The 22,783-nt window shown below is 44.8% G+C and overlaps 1 protein-coding gene across 8 annotated transcripts in view; it reads left to right on the top strand.

Moving 5' to 3' along the window:
- Window positions 1-22,783, top strand: part of Nin (ninein) — an 85,010-nt gene that overhangs the window by 33,153 nt on the left and 29,074 nt on the right. For 3 of the 8 annotated variants that reach the window (XM_033765175.1, XM_033765176.1, XM_033765177.1), the window contains exons 4-16: window positions 3,881-3,920; window positions 5,448-5,638; window positions 10,142-10,288; window positions 10,751-10,918; window positions 11,423-11,559; window positions 11,893-12,033; window positions 12,448-12,622; window positions 14,958-15,068; window positions 15,422-15,511; window positions 17,377-17,515; window positions 19,187-19,308; window positions 20,378-20,880; window positions 22,079-22,700. In XM_033765175.1, coding sequence (XP_033621066.1) covers window positions 3,881-3,920; window positions 5,448-5,638; window positions 10,142-10,288; window positions 10,751-10,918; window positions 11,423-11,559; window positions 11,893-12,033; window positions 12,448-12,622; window positions 14,958-15,068; window positions 15,422-15,511; window positions 17,377-17,515; window positions 19,187-19,308; window positions 20,378-20,880; window positions 22,079-22,700 — 2,586 coding nt within the window. Of the gene's footprint in view, window positions 1-3,880; window positions 3,921-5,447; window positions 5,639-10,141; window positions 10,289-10,750; window positions 10,919-11,422; window positions 11,560-11,892; window positions 12,034-12,447; window positions 12,623-14,957; window positions 15,069-15,421; window positions 15,512-17,376; window positions 17,516-19,186; window positions 19,309-20,377; window positions 20,881-22,078; window positions 22,759-22,783 lie in introns of all 8 variants that reach the window. The other 5 variants (XM_033765179.1, XM_033765180.1, XM_033765181.1 and 2 more) reach the window with 3 other exon arrangements.

The following is a 22,783-nucleotide window of genomic DNA, read 5'->3' as shown; positions in this document are numbered from 1 at the left end:
AAAAAAAAAAAAAAAAAAAAAAAAGCCTGTGCCACACCGGGCACTGTGGGGTTGAACTGTGTCATAATTTCTCCCTTTGGTAGGGTCTCAGTCCCAAGGCAGGGCTCACATCAAAGGGTCAGATCTTTCCACACCCTCTAAGTGCTTGAGGCATTGGTGTCAGCATTTGCCCACCTGCACAGCACCTGGGCTTCCCGCCAAGCCTCCTCCACCCGCCACTGTCCCCAGGTGGAAGGATGTCGCTGAGTCTTACTTACCAGAGGAAGAGACAGAACTTGCTTCCTCATCCCCACCCCCAGACACAGGAATTACTTTATGAGTTTGAAGGCAGCTGTGCAAAAGAGTGAAAGCATTGGCCACTTACTTCCTATAAACGACATTTGTAGCAGTAGAGGAGATTAAATTGTGTCCCACAGCCCCTCAACCAAAATATATCTGTTTTTATTATCTGCTTCCTTTTGGACTTTGTCTGACTGTGTATTTTTGCCAGCATAAATCATGATGTAGACAGCCTTCTTATTATACTTTTTCATTTAACATTTATTAGGATGTTTTTCCACATTCCTACAGTTTTTGTAATTATATTTTTAATGACTACATTCTGATTCATCATTATACTTTATGCCCCATTGTTGAATTTTTTTTTCAATACTTTATTGTTACAAAAAGTGCTGTAATATACATATTTATGCTTATGGCTTTCTTCTTAGTTTCTTTGATTTTATTGCCTCTGAATAGCAAGTAAAATCAGTGGATGAGAGAGAATGAACATTTCTGCTGCTTTTGACACACAAAGCCCTCTTCATTACTAAAAGAATAATACCCATTTACATAGCTACCAGTGAAATAGAAACAGGCCTGTTTTAAACTATTCTTGCTGGTAGTTAGGAGTTGTGTCTTGAATATTTTGCTAATTTAATAACAGTTATGATTTCTTGGTTTTAATTTATACTCTGGTATCCAGATGAACCCTTCCCCCAAATTTTTAAATTTTGTAGCCATTTGTGTGAATTTTCTGTTTCTTCTTTGCATCTCTGCCATAGATAGGCATCTTTCTTACAAATTTATACCATCAGTAACTCCTTCTCTACTCCATCCATTAACTGAATGCTTTCCGTTTAAACAGTAAAAACAGTAATTTTTTAAAATTCTGCAAATATAACTTAAAATGTGTTATTACACACATCTTATTAAAAAGCAACAAAATTTTATAGTGCTTACGATGATGATCCAGGCATACTTCTAGCACTTTACCCTGACCTCTGTGAAATTTCTACTACTTTATTCCAGTGTTAGAGGTGGATAAACGGAGGCCAAGAAACTTGCCTACGGCCAACCGAATAGGTAAGCCAGGATTCAGGGCCAGGCATCCTGGCTCCTCCGCCTGTGCTGGAGGCTCACATTCGATTTGTTACTGGCACTGGGGAAAGGAAGGCAGCAGGCAGATTCTGTCCTAGACAGTGAGTCGGAGAGGCGTCCAGTCTTGTAGACACCCAAGACTTTGTTAACAGTATATCAGAGCATCGTGGTTCTCTCAGTGCATTGCTTACTCTTAAAATGAATTGAAAAGTAGATGAGCAAATGTTTAAAAAAAAAAAAAACCCCACTTTATGCAACAGCACATCCGGTGTAGTACTGGGACTTGTTTCCAAGGGCCGTTTGAAAGGTGTGTGTTGGGGTGGCATCTTAATGGCCGAACCGCCCGGCTGGGGCTCGCTGCCTGATCACGTGCCATTTCTCCCATCAGTTCCTGCCGTGTACAGTCATCCTCTGCTTGTGGCCTGACAGGTTTTATTTTGACCAGTGGTTCTTAGATCGTAAATTTTATTTAATTTGTCGTAGTGTGTTTAATGAATTTAATTCCAGGCTGTTTAAATGCCGAGTGATGAACCGTCACCATTTTGGGTGCCAGCACAGGACGTGCATTTAAATCATTTGATCTGTTGGATGAGGAAATACATGTGGAGGGACAGGCAGGCGGGTGCTTTTAATAGTAGGGCTTCATCGATTGAATAATGAGATAGGTGTAGATAAAGAAACAGTTGAATTCTGGCCAAAAATGCAAGGAAACCCAGGAGGACTGCTGACTGTACCACTCCCTCCTAACCCACCCTGCCTTGTACATCCACTGTTTTCGAGATCTGTCTTTATGTAGAAAGGGGGGTGGGGCAGCACCCTGTTGATTCAGTTTCCATCAGCACTTGTGTGATCTGAACTGGCCGTGGTGGTGCATTTACCCACTTTGACTTATGGCCTTTCTCTGTCTTCTGCATGACAAGAATCATCCATCCCAACTTTGTCAGCTGAGGGTTTCAGCTTCGGGGAGCTCTCTGAATCCATGCTAACTCCACTGGTCTTTCCAAGTCCACCGTGGAGCTGTGAAATGATGGACGGGACCCTGAGGGAATGTGGAGAATAAAGTTGAGGTGCTTTGGTTGCCTGAAGGAGAATTTCAAATCAACCTAAATGAACTACTGAAAGACTCTGTTTGGTTGGAGAGTTTTCCAGGTAGCACACCACCTGCGGTGAGGAATCCAAGCTCTGGAGATGCAGGCAAGGGCTGACTCTCCTGCCTAGCGTATTTCAGGATCCTAAGAAATCCCCGAACCTTACCCAGTTCAGCCATCCCAGACAACGGGCTGGTTACTCATTATCAAAGGCAGCTTCGTTCACAAAGTTGTATCTTCACTAACACAGCCCAGGTTTGAGAGGGGGACTCACCTTTTCCAACAGGATTTTCTCCAGGGGTTATTGAACCTCCGGGAAGTGGGAACACAGGGTGGCATTGTGGAGGGGCGAGAGCATTTGCAAGAGATCGAAGCTCTTGTAGACCTGCTTGTGGCAGCTTGGTGGAAGATGATCTGTCCTATGCTTAGCCAGTGTAGCGAAGGCTGGGTTTTCACCCTGTCCTGTGTCCTCACCTGAGCGATTTTGCTAGTATACAAACTGCTGTATGCTGTGGTGTTGGAAAAGACTCCTTAGAAACAGCCTGACAAGGAGACAACTGGTCTACCTCAGATAATGTCACTTCCTTTGGTGCGATTTAGGGGAAATATATCTTATCCTTCACTCGAGCGTATGGCTGTTTTGGGGTTGCACCTCTCTGCTTACTGTGCCACAAGCACCCCAGACTCATCCTGGCCTCTAGTTTCAGCCAATAGTAACTTCCCACTTCTGTCCACTTGGACATAGGTGTCTATAGGTCTTGCGTCAGGGCAGTTTAGATACTGCTGCTTCTGGGAATCCTCCCCTGATCTGCCCAGGCTGAAGCATCCCTTTTAGGGACCATCACAGCCTTGAAAACACTACCCTGGGGCTGGGGTGTGGCTTGGCATGAGCATGCTTGCCTGTCTGGCCCTGGAAAAAAGCAACTCTGCCCCCCGCAAATTACCAAAGCAGCACAGTTGTACTTCCTGTTTTCTTTGCAGCATATCTTCATCAGCCTGTACATGTCTTGAAGCAGGAAATGTTTGTTCTATTCATGGATGTATTACTAAGGCTCTGTAAAATGAGCACTCTGTAGGTACCTGTTGCAAAACAGAGTCATAAATGCATGCTTTTGAAGCCTTGTTGGTGGATGGATTCTGAATGCTTGCCTGAGCTTGGCTTCATGGGCTGAGATAGGGCTTCCTGTTGGATAGGTGAACTGCCAGATGAGGAGAAATCCTCCGGGAGACCCTGCCAAATCCAGTCTCTACTTAGGAGTCACCTCTTGGCTGTTTATGTAGCTGAAGAGAACCCACTTAGTGAAAGTATGGGCAGGCCCTAAAATCATGTGACTCACCCAGTGATGATTTCAGGGCTGGAGTGTCCTAGGAAAAGCCAGGACTTTTTTCTCACTAAGCCTCAAAGCGCACTAATTGTCTGTTGCCTTCTGTAGCACTGGAAGACGCAGCACAGCGAGGAGTATGAAGCAGAAGGTAAGAGCTGCCTGCATGAGGGCCGGCGATGCCCTTGCTGGCTTACTACAGTCAGCTTTCCTGCATCTGATGCTGGAGCCTGCCTGGGAATTCACATTAGGAGCAACAGCCTCAGAAAATCATTCCCAAGTGGTAGCTTATAGTTTTAAAAACCCCAGCTTTCAATGGCACGCAAAAGATGCAAATAAGATGTAGAATTCCACTTACAGGCTAATTACTCTCTATACAGACTTTCCAATTAATTTGCAAACAGTGCTAACCTAAATAGGTAGTCCATTAAAATGCGCCCCTTGCGACTTTCAAAAGTAAAGCATCAGAATGCATGGTCCTCTGACCACCAGAGGGCGCTGAGGTTCAGCCGACCGGGCTCCAGCCCCTGACTGCCTACCTGCTATTAACGTGCGAAGTGTAATTACAGCGTGTTCTCTCCTCTCCAGACAGACACGGCAGTGATTGGACTTACTTTCTGTCGATCAGTAGCTCAGTGCTTCTCTCAAGTCTCCAAGGCATGCAAAATTGTGCCCGCAATTATGTTTAAGCGATGGCTTTACAGCTTTAATATGTTGGTGGATAATTTAGAAGCCGGAACTTACAATAGAGAATAATAGTCTAGATGTTTAAGTAGTTTGATCCTTGTCCTCCAGTAGACCTTTATCTTTCACAGATAGGTAGTTAGGAACAGGCGGCTTACAGTTCTTTATTCTTTCAAGTTGAATTCTGTAGGTCAGACTATCGTATGTAAAGATTTTGGGAACAGGTAAATATTGAGACATTCATCATGAAGTTATTTCCTTCTTAATAAAAGATGCTCTAGACCTGACACTAGGAAGTGTAAATAAACCAGTCCGGGCACTATAGTTGAGGCAGGAAAAGGTCAAAATGAGATCAACATCTATAGTCTTTTTCTTAAAATATTTATTTTCAAAGAGTACACTTTTCTCTGTAAACAGGTACTTTTTTTTTTTTTTGTAATTCATTTGGGGACAACATAAAAGCAGTGATTGAAATATATGGTGAATGTTTATATTTTAAAAGTCTGTTACAGTAAGAGACATCTTGCCATTAATCCTCACTTTGAATACACTTATCCAGTTGTTTTTGCCATTTTTCTGGAGCAGTTCTGGAAGTCTTCTTTTGTGTCTCTATAAGCTATGATCAAAACTACGGTGAGTGCTGCTGTCGGGTGCCATTCAGTGCAATGGCAAGCTTGTAAAAAATGTTAGTGTGTCCTCATCTACCTTATTGACTGGATCTACCACTGTGAGACTTCTGCTCTTCCCCAGAGTCAAAAGGATCGTGAAAGGTAAGGATCTTGATCAGGACATTAAGGCAGCCATGACAACACAATTAAAGACACTCACGAAAGAGGACTTCCTGAACTGCTTCAGAAAGTGACAAGGGCAATGGGATAAGTGTGTTTGCGGGAGGTGTAGGAGGTGGTTACTGGCAACATGCTTTTTACTATAATAATTTTTTAAAAAAAATACTGTATCTTTTGATCACACCTTATAAATGATTTGATTTTAGGTCAGTTACGGTTTTGGAACCCAGATGACTTGAATGCCTCACAGGGTGGGTCCTGTCCTCCCCAAGACTGGATAGAAGAGAAACTGCAAGAGGTTTGTGAAGATCTGGGGATCACTCGCGATGGTCACCTGAACCGGAAGAAGCTAGTCTCCATCTGCGAGCAGTACGGTTTGCAGAATGTCGATGGAGAGGTGAGCTTGGCGGTGTGTTTCGGTTCAGGGATGATAATGGTGATAAAAGCGTAGCTGGCCACAGGCTGGAAACATGGCAGCTTGTGAGAGAGATCATTTTCTCCTCAGAGGTGACTCTGGAAGATTGTGTGTTTGAGAAACTTGGGGTGTAGAGAGGAAACGCTGACCGTAGCTGCCCTCAAGGGGCAAAGCTGTTACCCACGAGACCATCGGACACCAGCGCAGGGCAGGCCCTGTGTCACACGTGTCCCTGGAGGTGTCAGTCACAGAGCAAAGATTTGAAGCGGGGAGTTGAAGCCCAGGCGAATAAGTTTGGGTTTATAGAAAGATCTCCATGTCACCCCTGGGTGCTCACGCAATCTGAGTGACGTGTAAGACAAGTTAACTTGCTGAGTGCAACCTTAGCTGCCTTTGTATGTCAGTGTGAAGACAGCTTGGGAGAGCGGCCCGGCACTCTGACCACTTTCTGGTCTTGAGGAAACCGAGAAGAGTAGGTTGCTTGTTTGGGAAAGACAAAGCAAAATCTCCAGGGTGCATCTGAAAGTCTTACTTGATCACTTTGAGCTTTATTTTTTCTGAAAAAAAAAAAACATTAAGAGGAGACCCACAGGACCAAATGTAGAAATAGCTATGAAACATAAGAATATAACTAATTCCAAGATGTGTCTTTCAAAAAGCTAAAAAGATTAGAGAATGTAGGGTTACCGTTGTAGCTTCAGAATCTCTGGTTATGATGCTGTCTGAAACCACAGCATGCTCTTGCTCAGGGGAGAAGTGCTATTATTTTCCTAACCAAGAAAGATTTTCATCAAAAACCTTCCAAGGAGCCTAGCACGCAGACGTTTCTCTTCTTCTTTATGTGCGCAGCCCTTCTTCATCACTGACTACCATCTTCATGGCTCGGGTGACTTATTTTTTCAGTAATGGCAGTTGAGTCGTAAAAGTAAACTCACCCTCCTAATTTATAAACCAGAGCAGCACACAGAACCTCGGGTTGTTCCACCAAGAAATATTGCACAAACTTGGAGTGTTTCTCTAAAAACAATCCTGGGGATAAACTGTAGCCACTCGCAGGGAGCTGCTTTTTCTCCTGTGGTGGCAGCGCCCGAACCCAGAACCAGCTGAGCCCTATTTACTTTTCCTCTGGTCTGAGGATGAATACAGGCTGCTTACTGAACAGGACTATGGCGTAGTGTTTTTATTTTTCCTCCTAAAGAAAAATTGTATTTTATTATTAACTGTACCTTACTGAGGAGGTAGAGTTCAAGATGACATTTTTAACCGGCACCTTGGAATCCTGGAATTCTACAACTGTTAGCGATTACAGCCTGTGTCACCCCTCATTGTATGGATACAGTGAGTCACCGCTCCACTGTGTCACGAGGACAATTCGATTCACTGACTTTAAGAGTTTTTTTTTTATTAGGATGTTCGCAGTACATAATGTTCACATTCATGTTAGGGATAGGTACGTGTACTTCACATATCTGAATTCTTTTTATTCCCTTCCCCTCTCCTCCACCCGAGTCCCCTTCCCGTTTGCAAAAGTTCTATCTCCCTGTTTCTTGGTGTCTATCTTTCATTTTGCTTTTGAAAACTTGTCTGTAATTTGAGTTTCTCGTATAAGAGAATTTATAAGATATTTACTCGTGTGTGTCTGATTTATTCCACTTACCATTGCGGTCTCAAGGTGCACCCATTTTCCTACAAGTGACTTAGGTCTACCCTCCTTTCTGGCAGAGTAGTACCCCACTGAGTATAAACACCACATTCTTCTGCTGGTGGAGGTATAAGCTGCTTTCGAGCTTTAGCCTTACGAGCTGCGCTGCTGTAAACATGGGTGCGCCTGTATCGATGGTTGTAACAGTCTTTGGCTTTCTGAAGTAAGGACAGAAACAGCAGACTGGTACCCTAAATGCCACATCTGCCCCAAAGATGACTGTATTTGTTCTGTTTTGATGTTTTAGAAATTGAGCTTTGTGGTACAAGCTTTAGAATTAGAAGATTTTCTAAAAATCCAGGGATCCAGCCCCATTTTGCAGACATGGAGACACAGCTGGCCCCTTTGGAGAGGGCAAGCAGCTGTGGGTGAGCTGGCTCATCTTTACCACTTTCTAACGTTCAGGCCATCCTGCCTTGGTTATTTCCGCCACCTTCTGGGGCTGTGTGGGTTTGTGGCCCTTATTCTAGCACGTTACTTCCTGACTTACACATCGGGAAACCAGCCATGCACAGACCTAGCGTGTCCTAGGGAAAGAGTCTCCTCGCAATTCTAGATGCAGCTCCTGCTGAAGCTTCCGTGGGGGCCCAGCATTCTTCTCTGCCCCTCTGTCCTCTGAATTCACATCCATTCAGTCACCACCTCATTACCCACCCACACTTAAAAATAACTGGCGGGACTCACCTTCTCCTCCAGTTAAAATGGGTCAGGTGATGGATGTTGAAGGCCGCTGGAAGTTGCACTGCATTGGGCAAGGTCAGGAGGTCAAACTGGGGGACTGAGAACTAAAATACACCCTGGTAACTCGAGTCAGTGCACCTGGGTTTCTCAGTAACTTTTGGTGTGATGGCGCTGGGGGCCACCTCTGGGAAGATGCCCTTTTGGTTGATGACAATGAGACAGAAATGCTCAGAAATCTTGGCCACCTTGGGCTCTTGTCCCGGGGTGCTTTCCATCGATTCGATCACAAGATTCTCTGTTCAAAACTGTTGCATCTTCCAGAGCTTTCCACTGCTTGGAATGGTTAACTACAGTCTGCTGTGGAATGGAGACAGATGTCTCCTATTGGATGTGAATTGGAAAAAAAAAATTTTTTTTTGAGATAAATATGTTGAGCATTTACATAAAGAATGAAATCAACTTTGAGACAATATGAATCATAGCAATAGTCCAGATTTAAGAAATGAATATGAAAAATTTGAGGATGTGTTGACAGACAATTTGGGCCTATGTTAGAATGAATCCAACTGTCTGCTAGGATAAATCCAATAAGCAGCAAGAGTAATTTGTTGCTTCTTCTGCCTTCTTCCTGTTCGGTGGCCTGGAGTCTGACTTGAGGGCTTTTTAGAAATGCAAAAATCTAGGCCCTTCCTCAGACGTCCTGTATAAAAGTCTGCATTTTTACAAGCTCTCCACGTGGTTTCTTTTTTGTTCATGGTGGGCACATTCCTTTATAAAAAGTTTGCCCCACAAAATACAGTGGACCCTTGACTTATGAACTCAGTTTGTTCTCAAGGGCTGGTTGTAACTCAGGTTGGTCAGCTGAGGCTCAGGCTGTCTTTCAAACTCTCTCCTGCACACAGGCAGAGCTCAGTGTCCTTAGAGAGCCGCTGGCCCAGGATCTCTCAGTGAACTCCGCACAGGAAAGAATGCTGGAATGTTCCTTCCAGGACTGTGTAAGGGTCAGATCTATATCTGAGACCATCTGGCATTTGGGTCATAACTCAAGACTTTTGTTTTAAGTTAAAATTAAAATTCCAGTTGTAAGGCAAGTGGTTCATATATCAAGCTGGTTGTAACTCGCGGGTCCACTGTAAAGGGAATATGACTGCCGTTAGGAAGCCTTTTCCTATCTTCCTTGTCTTTTGAGTCCAGGGATTCATGCTGCTTGCTCTACATTCCCCTTCTCATTCCTTTGTAGTGACAGAAAACAAATCATTTCCCAGACAAGCCTCTACACAGGGCTGTGGTCCAGTCTCCCCTTCCCTGTTATGTGAGAACTACTTACTTTGCTTTGTTTTTTGAGACAGGGCCTTGCTTTGTAATTTAGGCTGGCCTTGAACTCACTGTGTAGCCCAGGCTGGTCTCCAAATGACAGCAATCCTCCTGCCTCAGCCTCCTGAGTTCTGGGACTATAGGTGTGTACCTACCCCTGCTCGAGAACCTGATTATTTCAAAAACAGGCAGTCACAAGTCCCCTGTCTTTACATCTCTGAATCCTTGTATTGCATATACACCAACCTTCTCACCCAATCTTTGTCTCACTTGGCTAATGCATCAAAACTCCAACACAGTCAGTGTTGTCCCAAGTAAGGTTCTAAACCCCAAGTATAGGTTTCTTACTCTTTCTTTTAGATCATTACAGTCTGTCCCAGAACAAATTCTGCTAGGCTACCAATTTCAGAACTTCAGTATAAGATGAATATCACGTAGTCACCACAAATGACCCTGGGAAGCTGTCTTTTTTAAATAGCTCTTTTAAAATGTGTAAGAATAATATGTAAAAATGTTAAAGATCAGCTGTTCTAGGAGTGGAATAAAGGAAAAACAGTGAATTGCTAAATTGCATAAGATTATGGAGATGTGGAAAATGGGCCTTTAGTTTGTATGAGAAGACAGATCATTACTGGAAGGAAGTAAATTTAGTCAACTGTGAGTAAAGGGACAGTTATATTTCTGGAGTCTTTATCAATAGTGGTACTGATTTCTATAGGTCAGAAGTGTACTTTGGGTCTTGTGTTATTTTTAGTGAAGATTTAAAATATGTGATTACTCTTCTCCAGATGCTTGAGGAAGTATTTCACAATCTTGATCCCGATGGAACAATGAGTGTAGAGGATTTTTTCTATGGTTTGTTTAAAAATGGGAAATCCCTTACACCATCAGCATCTACTCCTTACAGACAACTGAAGAGGCACCTCTCTATGCAGGTAAAGAGGAAGTAGAGGGTCCCATTAGAGTAAATCCTAATGAATTAATCTGTTGTCTGAAGCAACATGCCAAGGAGATTGTACAAAGCACAGGAGAACAAAAAAGACTCAACTATTAGGAAGGAAAAGTTGGGTTTGAAAATGACCATAAATGACCGACTAGGAAGGCCACTACTCATGCCTGTTGATGTCAGATTGGGGTCAGAAGAGAAACAGGGTGTTAAAGCAGAGACACATTTTGTCTGTCATAAATAACTCTGCCTCAGAACAATTGTTTTTTAATAATCTTTGTGGTCTTGACTTCCTGGGGAACAAGGATCAAAAGCCGTGTATGACTCCCCCGCCCCTAGTAGTGTAAGTTAAATTTTGCTTTTTGTGGTCAGGATTGGCCAGTTTGTCTTTACCAGAATCCAGTTGAAATGCCTGGAGCGCCCTGAGTTTGCTCAATTCTGTTTCTTCCAGTCTTTTGATGAAAGTGGACGTCGTACGACGACCTCATCGGTGATGACAAGCACCATTGGCTTCCGGGTCTTCTCCTGCCTGGATGATGGCATGGGCCATGCATCTGTGGAGAGAATACTTGACACTTGGCAAGAAGAGGGCATTGAGAACAGCCAAGAAATCTTAAAGGTATGGCAGCTAAAATGGGACAAAAGATGGCAAGTCAGAGAAGGGTTGAGATTTTCAATTTTTTTTGAAACTGTGATCTGACTTGATTTCTCCTCAGTGATTATTCTTTTCATATGACCTCACAGATAAGAGTTAACTATTCCTGCCTCTTTTAACCAGAAATCTGTTGTTAACTACTTTCCATGTTTTTACCTGCCAGTTATTGACATGAGAAATGTTCTCAATTGATCTTGGATTGATATAAAGATTAGCATTATATTCTATTTACTTAGTGCCAGATGCTGTTTTTTAAAAATACAAATTACTTTGTCATGCTTTCCTTAGGAAAAAACATAGTTGTGTTCTAGATTGAAGATTTTCCCTAAGCAGTCGCTAAAGAAATAGAGTCACCCATTTCCTAGGCTATCTTCTGCTCTTGGAGTTTGCCTAACCTTCACATTTTTCTCCTTTCAAAAGAAAGAACTTGTGATTTGTCTTGAGCTTATGCAATATGCTGATTCCTAGGCCTTGGATTTCAACCTTGATGGAAACGTCAACTTGACAGAATTGACTCTGGCTCTTGAAAATGAGCTTTTGGTCACCAAGAATGGCATCCACCAGGCAGCCCTGGCCAGCTTTAAGGCTGAGATCCGGCATTTATTGTGAGTTGAGCTGAGGGTTCACCTGCTCCATTCCCTTCCCTACTTGTAAACAAGTCATTCAGGTGCTTTCCGTGAAGGTCCCCCTAGTCCATATTCAGACATGGCTCCTCTTCTCTATAGAACCACTGCACACATCTCCCCTCCACTGCAGAAAAGTGAGCAATTTTGATTGCTGTGTAGGCTTTTGAAGGGAACTGTGGAATACCTATTTGTTTGGGAATTGAGTTGTCCTCGTTTTGTTTTTGCATCGAAGCCAGCCAAGTGAGAGCTTTTCTGGGATGACTTGTTGCTTAGAAACGGCTTCTCATTAACTCAGTTTATTTCTGATTCTAGGGAACGAGTTGAACAAGTGGTCAGAGAAAAAGAGAAGCTACGCTCAGACCTGGACAAAGCTGAGAAACTCAAGTCCCTGATGGCTTCGGAAGTGGACGATCACCATGCAGCCATAGAAAGGCGAAACGAGTACAACCTCAGGTGCGACCTGGAGGGCAAAGTCGGGGTGTCTTTCCCACCCCTGTGCCCAGGGCAGTGGCATCTCACACTGCGGGGCCAGCACAGAGTAAGGGGCACTTGGCCTACCTGCAGCCATACCAAGCTGCAGTGATTTCTGTCTTATTTTGATTTGTTTGTTTTGGTTTGGTTTTTTGAGACAGATTTCCTTTTGCTTAGTAAATTGCCCAGGCTGGACTAAATGTTCCATCCTCCTGCCTCAGCTTCCCACAGTGTTGGAATCACAGACATGTGCCGCTGTGCCCAGCTAGGGCTACAGAGATTTAGGTGTGGCCAGGCCTAAAGGCAGGCAGATCATAGTCTTTCTCCACTATGGGCGGATCCCCATAGGGACCTTCAAAGGGATCTGATGGCCCCTGGGGTTTCCTCTTCTCCCAGGAAACTGGATGAAGAGTACAAGGAGCGCATAGCAGCCTTGAAGAATGAGCTCCGAAAAGAAAGAGAGCAGATCCTGCAACAGGTGGGCAAGCAGCGTCTAGAACTCGAGCAGGAAATTGAGAAGGCAAAAACGGAAGAGAACTACATCCGGGACCGCCTTGCTCTCTCTTTAAAGGTAATCACCTTTTTCGTACAAGGGTTTGGGTCTCTGCTGGGGATTCCACATGGGAAACTCTGGCTCTGCAAGATGCATAGGGCACAGTTACCCATCTGGGTCAGGACCCACACATGGGACCCTGCCTAGGATATGGATTTCAGGGGTCCGCATGCTCCCCCGGGTAGAGAGAGCTGATCAGTGCAACTTGTTCTTCATATGCCCTGCAGCTGTGCTGTTTGGCATCTGGATGACTCCCTTGGGTGTCCCTCTCTGTCCCTGCTGCTCCCCTAATCCTCAGCAGATGGGCCGACTTCCAGCCATACAGAGGTCTGTATCTTCCCTTTTCCTCTGCCTCTGTGGAGGAAATGGTCCTTGTCTTTCCTGGACTCTCACACCGGCAGGCTCTGGAGTAAGGCTGCCTCATTTAGATCTGGGTACCAACATGTACTGGAAACCATGATGGTGTCACTCAACTATGTTTGCTGAGGTCCCAGTGGGCACTCTAGGAACACCTGTGCTATAGCATTAATGTGGGTTCCATCAGATGATGCAAACAGGGTGTCTGGGAAAAGAACTTTTCCGCTGTTGCTATTACAAAATGCTCCTGAAGTTCTACACTCCAGTTACCACTCCCTACCCTTGCAGCTGTTTCATCTCTTGAATTTTCTACCTTATCAACATCACCACCATGTAAGACAAAGACCCAGAAGTTAAAATTCTCGGTTACCCTCACATTATCACTCGTCGGTTTCTAACTTGTGGTGATGCTCTTAGATTTAACCCCACGCTCTGCATTTCCTCAGCCTCTGATCGAGCTCTGAATTCATCATGGTTCCCCAGCTGATTGTTGTATTCTGTCCATCCCCCCTCCCCGCATCTGGTCATTGGAGTTGTACTGGCACCCGCGGAGTACTAGAGGTCAAGGCCTCCGAAAGAGCCCATCCTTCACCCTTTCTAACCTCGGCTCCTGCCTCCTGCACTTTCCTTCAGCTCTCTTTGTTTCTCAGGGACAGAGCACTTTTGTGTTCCTTAGCTGCATTCCCCAACACTGCAGGCCAAAGCCGTTTATCATTCCCACTGTATTTACTTTTTTGTTGCCAGGAGATAGTACATTTATTATTGCATCAAGCTGTATCCACATCTGCTCCCTCCTGAAGTCCAGAGTGTTCCCTATGGTCAGACACAGTATCTGATTTGTCCCTTTCCAGAGCACAACAGGTCCTGGGACACACAGATTGCTCCTTGTTATTCTAGCATCTAAATTTAGATGATATACTTTGAAAGGCTAGAGTAATTGAACTGGCATTTTAGGGGAAGGTAGGTTTTTTTTTTAATGCTTTAAGTATATTCTCTTTTACTCCATATTGCTGCATGAGGGTGTGAACTTAGACTATATTAAAAATATACTGGCTCTGTATTCTTTTGGCAAAATGTACTTTGAAAATAACATTCTTCCAATCAGCCTTTCACATTGGAGAAGAAAATATGGCAAATGGCATGTGTCTTTTTTTTTTTTAACAAATGTGGGGTGGAAATCATTCCAAAAAGTATTGTATATACAGATCCTTTAAAATGAAGGAAAAAAAAGTTTTGCAAGTCTCACTTGATGTATTATTTTAACTTAAACATAAATTGTTAACTTATATGTATAGCTTTTTTAGCCTTAAATCCAAAATAAATTCATAAGTTAACTGTAAACTATACAATCAGTAAATCATTTTAGAGTTACCTCCTTTTTGTAGGTGTTCTGAATTCTCTTGCTGGTAGCTGGATGAGTTATCTTGTAGCCAGTATTCTTTCCTTTATACTGAGAGTATTTTCATGTTTTCATATTCTGCTGCAATGCTGCCCAGTAGAATAATAAAACAAGCCACATATGTAATTTCAAATTTGCAAATAGCATACTAAAAGGTGAAATTAATTTCAGTCAGTGTATTTAACCCAGTATTTCCAAAGCATTGTCATTCTGAACTGTATTCAGTATACAAAAGTTACTGAGTTATATGTATTTGTGATACACACACACACATAGTTGTGCTGTATATACCAGTGAAGCCTGGTATATATTTTACACTTACAGCCCAGTTTGGTTTGTCCTAAGCACGTTCCAGGTGTTCAGTATCTACGGGTGGCCATTGTTGGCTAACACTGGACAGCAAGGTGCTACAGTCTTTCTTCTTTTAAAGGCAGACTTTGGCTTATGATGATAGATGTCAACTTTGTTGTATTTGTGTTTCTAATTATACTACAGCTTTCAAGTGAACACGTTAATGATTTATGCTTCATATAAAATGTACAGTGGTTTGCTTATTTCTTCATCTGTGCCACACTGAATTTGCTCAAATTTCTTCAGGAAAACAGTCGTCTGGAAAACGAGCTTCTGGAAAATGCAGAGAAGCTGGCAGAGTACGAGAATCTGACAAACAAACTTCAGCGGAATTTGGACAACGTGTTAGCAGAAAAGGTGAATCTGTCTGCATCGGATTCCCTGATAGGCTGCCCACCGTATCACTCACTCAGAACAGGAGCCATGCCCAGAACATTTCTGTGAGGGAGTTACTGTAATTGGGTGCCTAGAGGAAGTCCTACCTTTTTCGGGGAACCATTTAGTGGGGGTGCCTGTGGGGGGGCATTGCCTGGCCTGAGTTGAACACATCCGTCATCCTTCCCATCTTCCGGTTGCTGTTTTTGTTTAAATGCCACATTGCTTTCATACTCACGAGCCAGGGTAACACCAGAAACCCGACCATTTGGTATGTGATAGGTCAAGGGAGGGCACTGGGAAAAAACGACTGCTTTGCCCCTTTGCCCTTCTAGTTTGGTGACCTTGATCCCAGCAGTGCTGAATTCTTTCTGCAAGAGGAGAGGCTGACGCAGATGAGGAGCGAGTATGAGCGGCAGTGCAGGGTGAGTGCTGGGGAGAATCGGGGATGTAGCCGGGCTGGCGTGAGATCCCAGCTCCCCGCCTCCTGGCTGTACAGCCTCCTAAGGCTATGGGCGCCACTGCTTCTCGGTGACGAGATGGCACAAGTAAGAGTACCCAGCTTGGGGGTTGCTGCAAAGATCCAGTGAATGTGTGGAAGGTCCTTAGCACAGAGCCAGGGGCAGTAGCACTTCCACAGATGTTAGCTAAGAAGATGAGTGCTCAGCATGCGAGCCCCAAGGACTTCTACAAACCTCATTTAAGCCTGCTTCACCTAGATCAGAAATTCCTGGGGCTTCAAAGAGAGTAACACATGTCACATTGATGTGCTTATTCCTAAGTGGCCTTTCCTGATTGATCATATTCAGTTAGGCCCAATGTGTGTGGGGTCCCCTCTTCCTGAATAGATTCCTTTACAGTATTTACACTATGCAAATGAAGCAGAGACTGCTCAAGTCTTTAGATGGTAAATCATTCTTGATGCCTACCAGGAAAGATACATATATTCTTATTAAGGAACCTGTTTGTTTCTTTTGAATAACTCCCTTAACTTGGGAGTTTGAGGTCTTTTTCCTTAAACCAACAATACTTGTTTGACAAAGTAAAGATAATTTGAGTTCTGACTGCTCTAGATAAAAAGTGCAGAGATGGGGGAAACAGTCACCTCTTACAAGGTTGGTTCCATCCTGCCTTCTCAGGGAATGCATCTGCCCACTTGAGAAAAGAAATGAAACAGTTCTACTGCTTTGTTTTTGGATTTAATCAAATAGAGTGCTTTAAACATCTTTAATGAATTCATCATTAAAATCTCAGTGCTATCCCCCCAGGTCCCCCCAATCCATCCACTTTGTTTAAATGGCTTGACATACCATATGTTTCACCTGTTTTAACTTGATGACTCAGTCTTATAACAGTCACACAATTGTGTGACCATCACATCACCCCAGAAGCATCCCCTGCTCTGCTTAGCCACAGCCCTCCCACAGCCCCAAGTAACACCTAGTCTACTTTCCATCTCTATAGATTTGCCTAATCTTTACATTTTTATATAAATGGAAATATATAAAGTGTATGATTGGCTTTCTTCGCTTAGTGTGATGCCTTCGAGGCTTATCCGTATTGTAGCATGGATCGGTACTCCAGCCTTTTGAAGGCTAGATGGGTTTGTTACATTTTGTTTATGCGTTCATCGGTCGGTGGACCTTTGGGTGGTAGATACTATTATAAATAATGCTGCGAAAATCCGTGTGCATATTTCTGTGGAGATAAAGTTGATTTCTCTTGGATGTTCAGGAGTAAAACTGCTGGGTAATAAAGTCTCTTTAACCTTCTGAGGAACTGGCCGATCTCCTTACATTCCTACCAGTAGAGTTCAAGTTTCTCTGAGTCTCTGAGTCTCTGAGTCACAGTTGCTACCGTGTGTGTCTTTTGTGTTCCAGCCATCTTGGTAGGTGTGAAATGGCATTTCATCATGTTTTGTTTTTGTATACCAGGGATCAAGCTCAGGTCATCACGGTTCTTATTTGCGTTTCCCTGTTAGCTAATGATGTAGGGTTCTTTTTATGTATTTACTGGTGATTTGTATAATGTCTTGGGGGAAATAATTATATACCGTTTGACCACTTTTAAATTGAGTACCTTGCATTTATTATTGAGTTGTAATAGTCTATATATTGTAGTTAAAGTCTGTAACTAGCAAAACTTTTGTCACATTTGATGTGTTTTTACTTTCTTCATGGTGTTATTTGAAGCACAAAATTTTTTTTAATGACGATGTCTATTTTTGCTGTTGTTGTTGCTTGTGCTTCTGGTGTCCCATCTAAGACCTGTGGTGGTTTTTAAACCCCAGGTATTACAAGACCAAGTAGATGAACTCCAGTCTGAGTTGGAAGAATATCGTGCACAAGGCAAAGTGTTCAAGCTCCCCGTGAAGAACTCACTGTCAGAAGAACTGGATGTTAGCAACAGTGGCCTTGAGCCCGATCAGGGTAAACACATTCAGACACCGTCTTTTCAGAGTCTCTGCATGCTTTTAGAAGCAGGGCTGAATGTAAAATTGCAAAAAAAACCTGGCGACCTTGGGTGGTTGGGGGGATGGCTGGCGCCACTATTGTGGAGCTATCTTGTGGTCTCATTCCACATTTGTTCTTGAAGTCTTTATAAGAATATTTTCATCTGACTTTTATATTCATCCACAAAAGAATGGGGAAAAAACCCACAGGGGTATTTGCTTTGTTTAAAGCAAACAAACTGTCTGCCAATTGGAGAATTCAGGCCTTTGGAGCATCAGAATTCAGACACAGTTCAAGCTGACCCCTCCCTTTCTATGAGAGCGCCTCATTGGTATGAAGATGGTTTTGGAGAGTGAGCTGGCCACAGACCACAGAAGCCTTAACTGGTTTTCTTATGTTGGCTCTGCTAAATGTTAATACTTCTCCTGCAAAACAGCAGATAACATAAGTAAGGGGTGGTTATCCATTCCTTTCTAGTGACAAGGTTAGAAGGGGAACCATTGGACATTCACATTAGCTCTTTCCTCTCTCCTGCTAGCTTCTCTTTTCTAGGGTGTTGTTGGGTTTGAATTCCAGAGAGGGCCCAACACTGCTACTTGGGTGAGAGTATGGTTCTTATGAAGATGATTTATTCCTCTTAGCCGTGTATTTACTGTAGAACCAGGAGGGGATTAAAGAAGCGGAGCCTAAGAAGCCATAAGCCCTGTTCTCTGATTCTAAGCTTGCTCACTCTAGTCAGGGTGGAGGCCATCTGACTGTGTTACATCTCTGAAGCTTTTCCACCCAAGTGTTGGGTGTGCTCTTCACATGTATGTGAGGCTGCACCGTCTTGGGGTGGGTTCCACCCATGTGTTGCTTCTCATTTGGAAATGTGCCACAGTATAGTAGATAAGGCCCAGGGCAAGTCAGGGAGCCCCAGCTGCTAAAAGAACCCCTTCCTCCCATCTGCCTGTGTGTCCCTACGTGAAAAAGGCTATTTTGGGTCTCCCTTCCCTAAGGGATTTCTACAGAACAGTCCACATAATTTTTTTGTTTTTTGCATTAATGTGCCCATTTTCATTCCTCACGGGCAGCTGCAGAGGTAAACTCATGAGCGAGTTGAGAACTCCACCCATACTGCCTGTATCCAGATTCCTAACCTGCATCCTGTGTTTTAGCTGATAAGCTCATGTGTCAATGCCCACTCTTCTGAAATGTTGAGTGATAGGCTGGATATCTTGACCCTTGAAGCTAACTCTTTAAAGTACAGCAGCAAGTATGCTGGCCATTCAGTCCCTTGGCTAGTTTTTCACTTAGGAATGGCTGGCTGGACAGAGGGCTGGTTGGTTTGACCTAACTACACATGTGTGTGGCATGAAGAGGGGCTCACCTTTCAGCAGCAGTTTCCACCCAACCCCCACCTACTGTGCAGAAAGATAGCATCGCTAAGGTTTGACCCATGTCCTGCTCAAGAGAGAATCTGTTCACCTTCACTTCTACTTGTAAAAGAGAAAGGATTTCTTGGCTTTTGTTGTTTCTTAATAGCTCACATCTGTGGCAGTTCGGCTGGAAATTATTCCTCAGGTAAACCAGATGCCCCTCTGCACATGCCAGGTTGTGTTAGTGAAAGCACCTGCTGCAGGATCCATGGGTCCCCTGTGTTTTCAGGGCTTGAGTCTGAAGAGTGTAATCCATTGAATATGAGCATCGAGGCAGAGCTGGTGATCGAACAGATGAAAGAGCAACACCACAGGGACTTGTGTCGCCTGAGACAGGAGCTGGAGGATCAAGTAAGTTCTTCCCACCAGTCCCGTCCCTACTTTCTTTGCACTCTGACCACCGTTGGCACATGAGAAGTTCCCAGGTGTTTATCCTCATCGAGCGACTCTTTCTCTGCATTTCTTTTTGTGTCTGGTAGCTGCCAGGAACCCACTTCCTCAGGCTGAGGGCAAGGCCTTTTCCTCTCGAGAGCGCCTCTGAAATGGATATGGGACTAAACACTTGGAGGAGGTTATTTCCAGTTTAATTTTCTAAAACCAAACAAACTTAATAAAACAAAAAGCCTTTTTGATGTAGCCTAACTAAAATAGACACGCGTTCTGATGCTTCGCCTGCCTGCCCTTCACCCTGTGGATCTAGTCTTCTGTTTCTCCCGTGGATGAGTTGCCCGATCCTCTAGCCTGACTGGGTGGTTTGCTCTTTCTTGTCCAGCTGTGTCCTCTGTTGCTCATGCTATTATGATTTCTTTCTTTCCCTCAAAGGTCCCCTTCCCTTCAGAGTTTATATCAAATGTTTCCTCTTCCATGAAGTCTTCCTGAATTTCCCAACCAAATACCATTTTTCTCTCCTTTGGGTGCCCGGTCGCATTGTAGCTCTTTGCTTCCCTTCCCTTTTATATGTTGTGTTCTGCCTGGTACTGTGTAGTTGTCATACTTGTGTCTACACTGGCTTCTCCTGAATACCAGGGGCTCTGCGTTACCCACTTGGTGAGATCCCTCGAAGCCCACAGAATATCTTATAGGAGTTCATTAAATACTTGAGTTTAATTACATATTTTAAGACCCTCAGTTTGCAGTTGAAGAGGAATCATGAGAACTAAAGGATACCTATGTGTGAGGGTCTGTTCAGGTCTTAATAGAGTTGTTCAGAAACCAGTAAAATTCAGCCAAGTCAACAAATAAAAGCAAACCATGTCTGAATTAAGCATCTTACTTCAGGTGCTTTTGAATTAAATTATCTTCAAACAGAATGAGGAAATGGAAGAAATGTCTTGTAGGACAGAAGCACTTGTCCCCACCACCTCCCTTTCCGTGGCCTGCGTTAGAATAATCGTATGGTGGTCTCACACTCTGACTTCAGGTGCACCATCACGAAGAGCAGCTGGCTGAGGCCCGGGCCACCTGGGAAAAGGAGCAGGAGACCGTGAAGGAAAAGTATGAGCATGGAAGGCACGCCTTGGAAGAACAGATAAGTGACCTGAGAAGGGAAATCGTAGAACTGCAGGGGCAGGCGGAGGTGCTTAAGGACACACACCACGAGACCTGCCACAGGCAGGAGGAGGAGAAGAAACAACTGCACACAGCGTTTGAGGAGGAAAAGACTCGCCTTCGGGAGGAGCTGAGGCTGCAGCATGAGCTGGAGCTCCAGGCCCGGCTGCAGCAGGCGGAGGAGGGCTTCAGCCAGGAGAAGGAAGGACTCCAGAGCAGTGCCTGGACGGAGGAGAGGGTGCGCGGCCTGCTGCAGGACCTGGAGCGGGCGCACCGGGAGCAGCTGCAGAACCTAGGGGAGAAGCACGAGCTTGAGAAAGAGGAGCTGAGGCGAGAGCTCTTGGAAAAGCACCAAAGGGAACTTCAGAAGGGACGGTAAGGAAGTGAGGGACTCAGGGCAGCCCAGGCACTCACTGGTTGGGGCACCAGAACTTCCAGTCAGTTTCGTGGGCCACGTAAACCAGTCTGCAGAGTAGCTCGTGGGGTGAGTTGAGTCTCTTTGGAATTTTTAACCAGGATTGTCCTAGTTCACACATGAACCTGCTTTGGGGTTACTGGAACTGTTTGCTTTTTAAGAGGAAAGCATTCCTGACATTAAGCTTTGCTGCATCTCAGCTGGGCATGGTAGATGTGATTCATATCTCAGGCTGAGGCAGGAGGATCCCTGTGGGTTTGACGCCACTCTGGGTTCCATAGTGAGTGGGAGTCTAGCCTGAAATGCAGAGTGAGACCTTGTCTCAAAAAAAAAGAAGGAAAAAAAAAGTGGATGGTCCCAAATGATTCCTTCGTAGATCCATCCTGTTGCTTTCTGAGAAGACCTATGTGTAAGCTGGATTCTGGGCAAAGTTACATTTCCGCCTAGACCTATGAAATGGCTCTTTGTGCTTACCTCTCTCATGTGAAATCTCAGGTATGAGGGCCTCATGCCCTGAAGGACATAGTGCTAATTTATTAAATAAGAAGTAAAAGCAGAATGAATGTGTTCATATATGTGATTAATGTGACTCATATTGTACATTGCGTGCTAAATAAAAATGAAGGAATGGTACACCAGGAGTGGTGGTACACACCTGTAACCCAGTTACTGAAGAGGCTGAGGAAGCAGGGTCACAAGCTGGAGGCCAGTGAGACTATCTAAAAATAAAACGAGCTGGAGATGCAGCTCAGTGGTAGAGTGTTCTTGGGTTCAGTCCCTTGTATCACACACACACACACACTGTATTTCCCACGTGAGGAGTTAGGTTAGTATGCATTTGATCACTTAACATGAGATACCAGTTTAAGACTGCGGTTTAAAAACTCAAAAGTACAGCCAAGAATATGCTAAGGAATTTGGTTCATAAGCTCCCCCTAACGTGGGAGAGGTAAGTCTGCACACTAATTGTGGCTGCCAGTCTTAGCTCTGAGCGGTGGATCCCCGCCAGTGCACATGGATCACAAAGGAATAAGCTAAGACCGCGTTTAGAAAGCATTTCAGTTGTTTGCTTGGCAACCTTCTGTCTGCATGGGGGAATGTGTTTTGTTTTGGGAGTTGGCGGCAGTTTCAGTAATGCTGTATGTTGACCACGTTTAGGGAAGAGATGGAAACAGAGTGTAATAGAAGAGCCTCTCAGATAGAAGCCCAGTTTCAGGCTGACCGTGAGAGAGTCACTGCGAGGTGTGAGGACGCGCTGCAAAGCCTGGAGGGCCGCCACCGCCTCGAGCTGCAGGACCTGCAGGAACAGTGGCGGGAGGAGAGGTCCCAGTGGGAGTTCGAGAAGGATGAGCTGGCCCAGGAGTGCACCGAAGCCCAGGAACGGCTGAAGGAGACACTACAGCGAGAGAAAGCGACCTCTCTGGTCCTCACCCAAGAGAGGGAGATGCTGGAGAAGACGTACAAAGAACACCTGAACAGCATGGTGCTGGAGAGACAGCGGCTGCTGCAAGACCTGGAAGACCTCCGCAAGGTGTCCGAGAGCCAGCGGAGCCTGCTGTCCGGCCAGATCCTTGAGCTGAAGAGCAGTCACGAGCGAGAACTGCGGGACCGAGAGCAGGTGCTAAGCCAGGCGGGGCCCCCGGAGCAGCTGGCCAGCGGGCGGCTGGAGAGGCTGCGTGAGGAACGTGACCGGGAGAAGCAGGAAATGCTGAGCAGGCTCGCAGCCGTGGAGAGCGCGCACCGCGCCACCCAGGAGACGGCAGAGCGCCAGCGGGCGGAGATGGGCGACCAGATCCGCAGGCTCCGAGAGGAGGTACAGGACCTGCGGCGGGCAGCATCTCCCGCCTCCCGGCTTCTTGGCGG

This window comes from Fukomys damarensis, unplaced genomic scaffold (genome assembly GCF_012274545.1).
Source record: "Fukomys damarensis isolate Sample0158 unplaced genomic scaffold, DMR_v1.0_HiC HiC_scaffold_17, whole genome shotgun sequence".
In the NCBI taxonomy this organism is placed as follows: domain Eukaryota; kingdom Metazoa; phylum Chordata; class Mammalia; order Rodentia; family Bathyergidae; genus Fukomys; species Fukomys damarensis.
The sequence above is the reverse complement of the archived record's forward strand: the minus strand, read 5'-3'. Positions and strand labels throughout refer to the sequence as shown.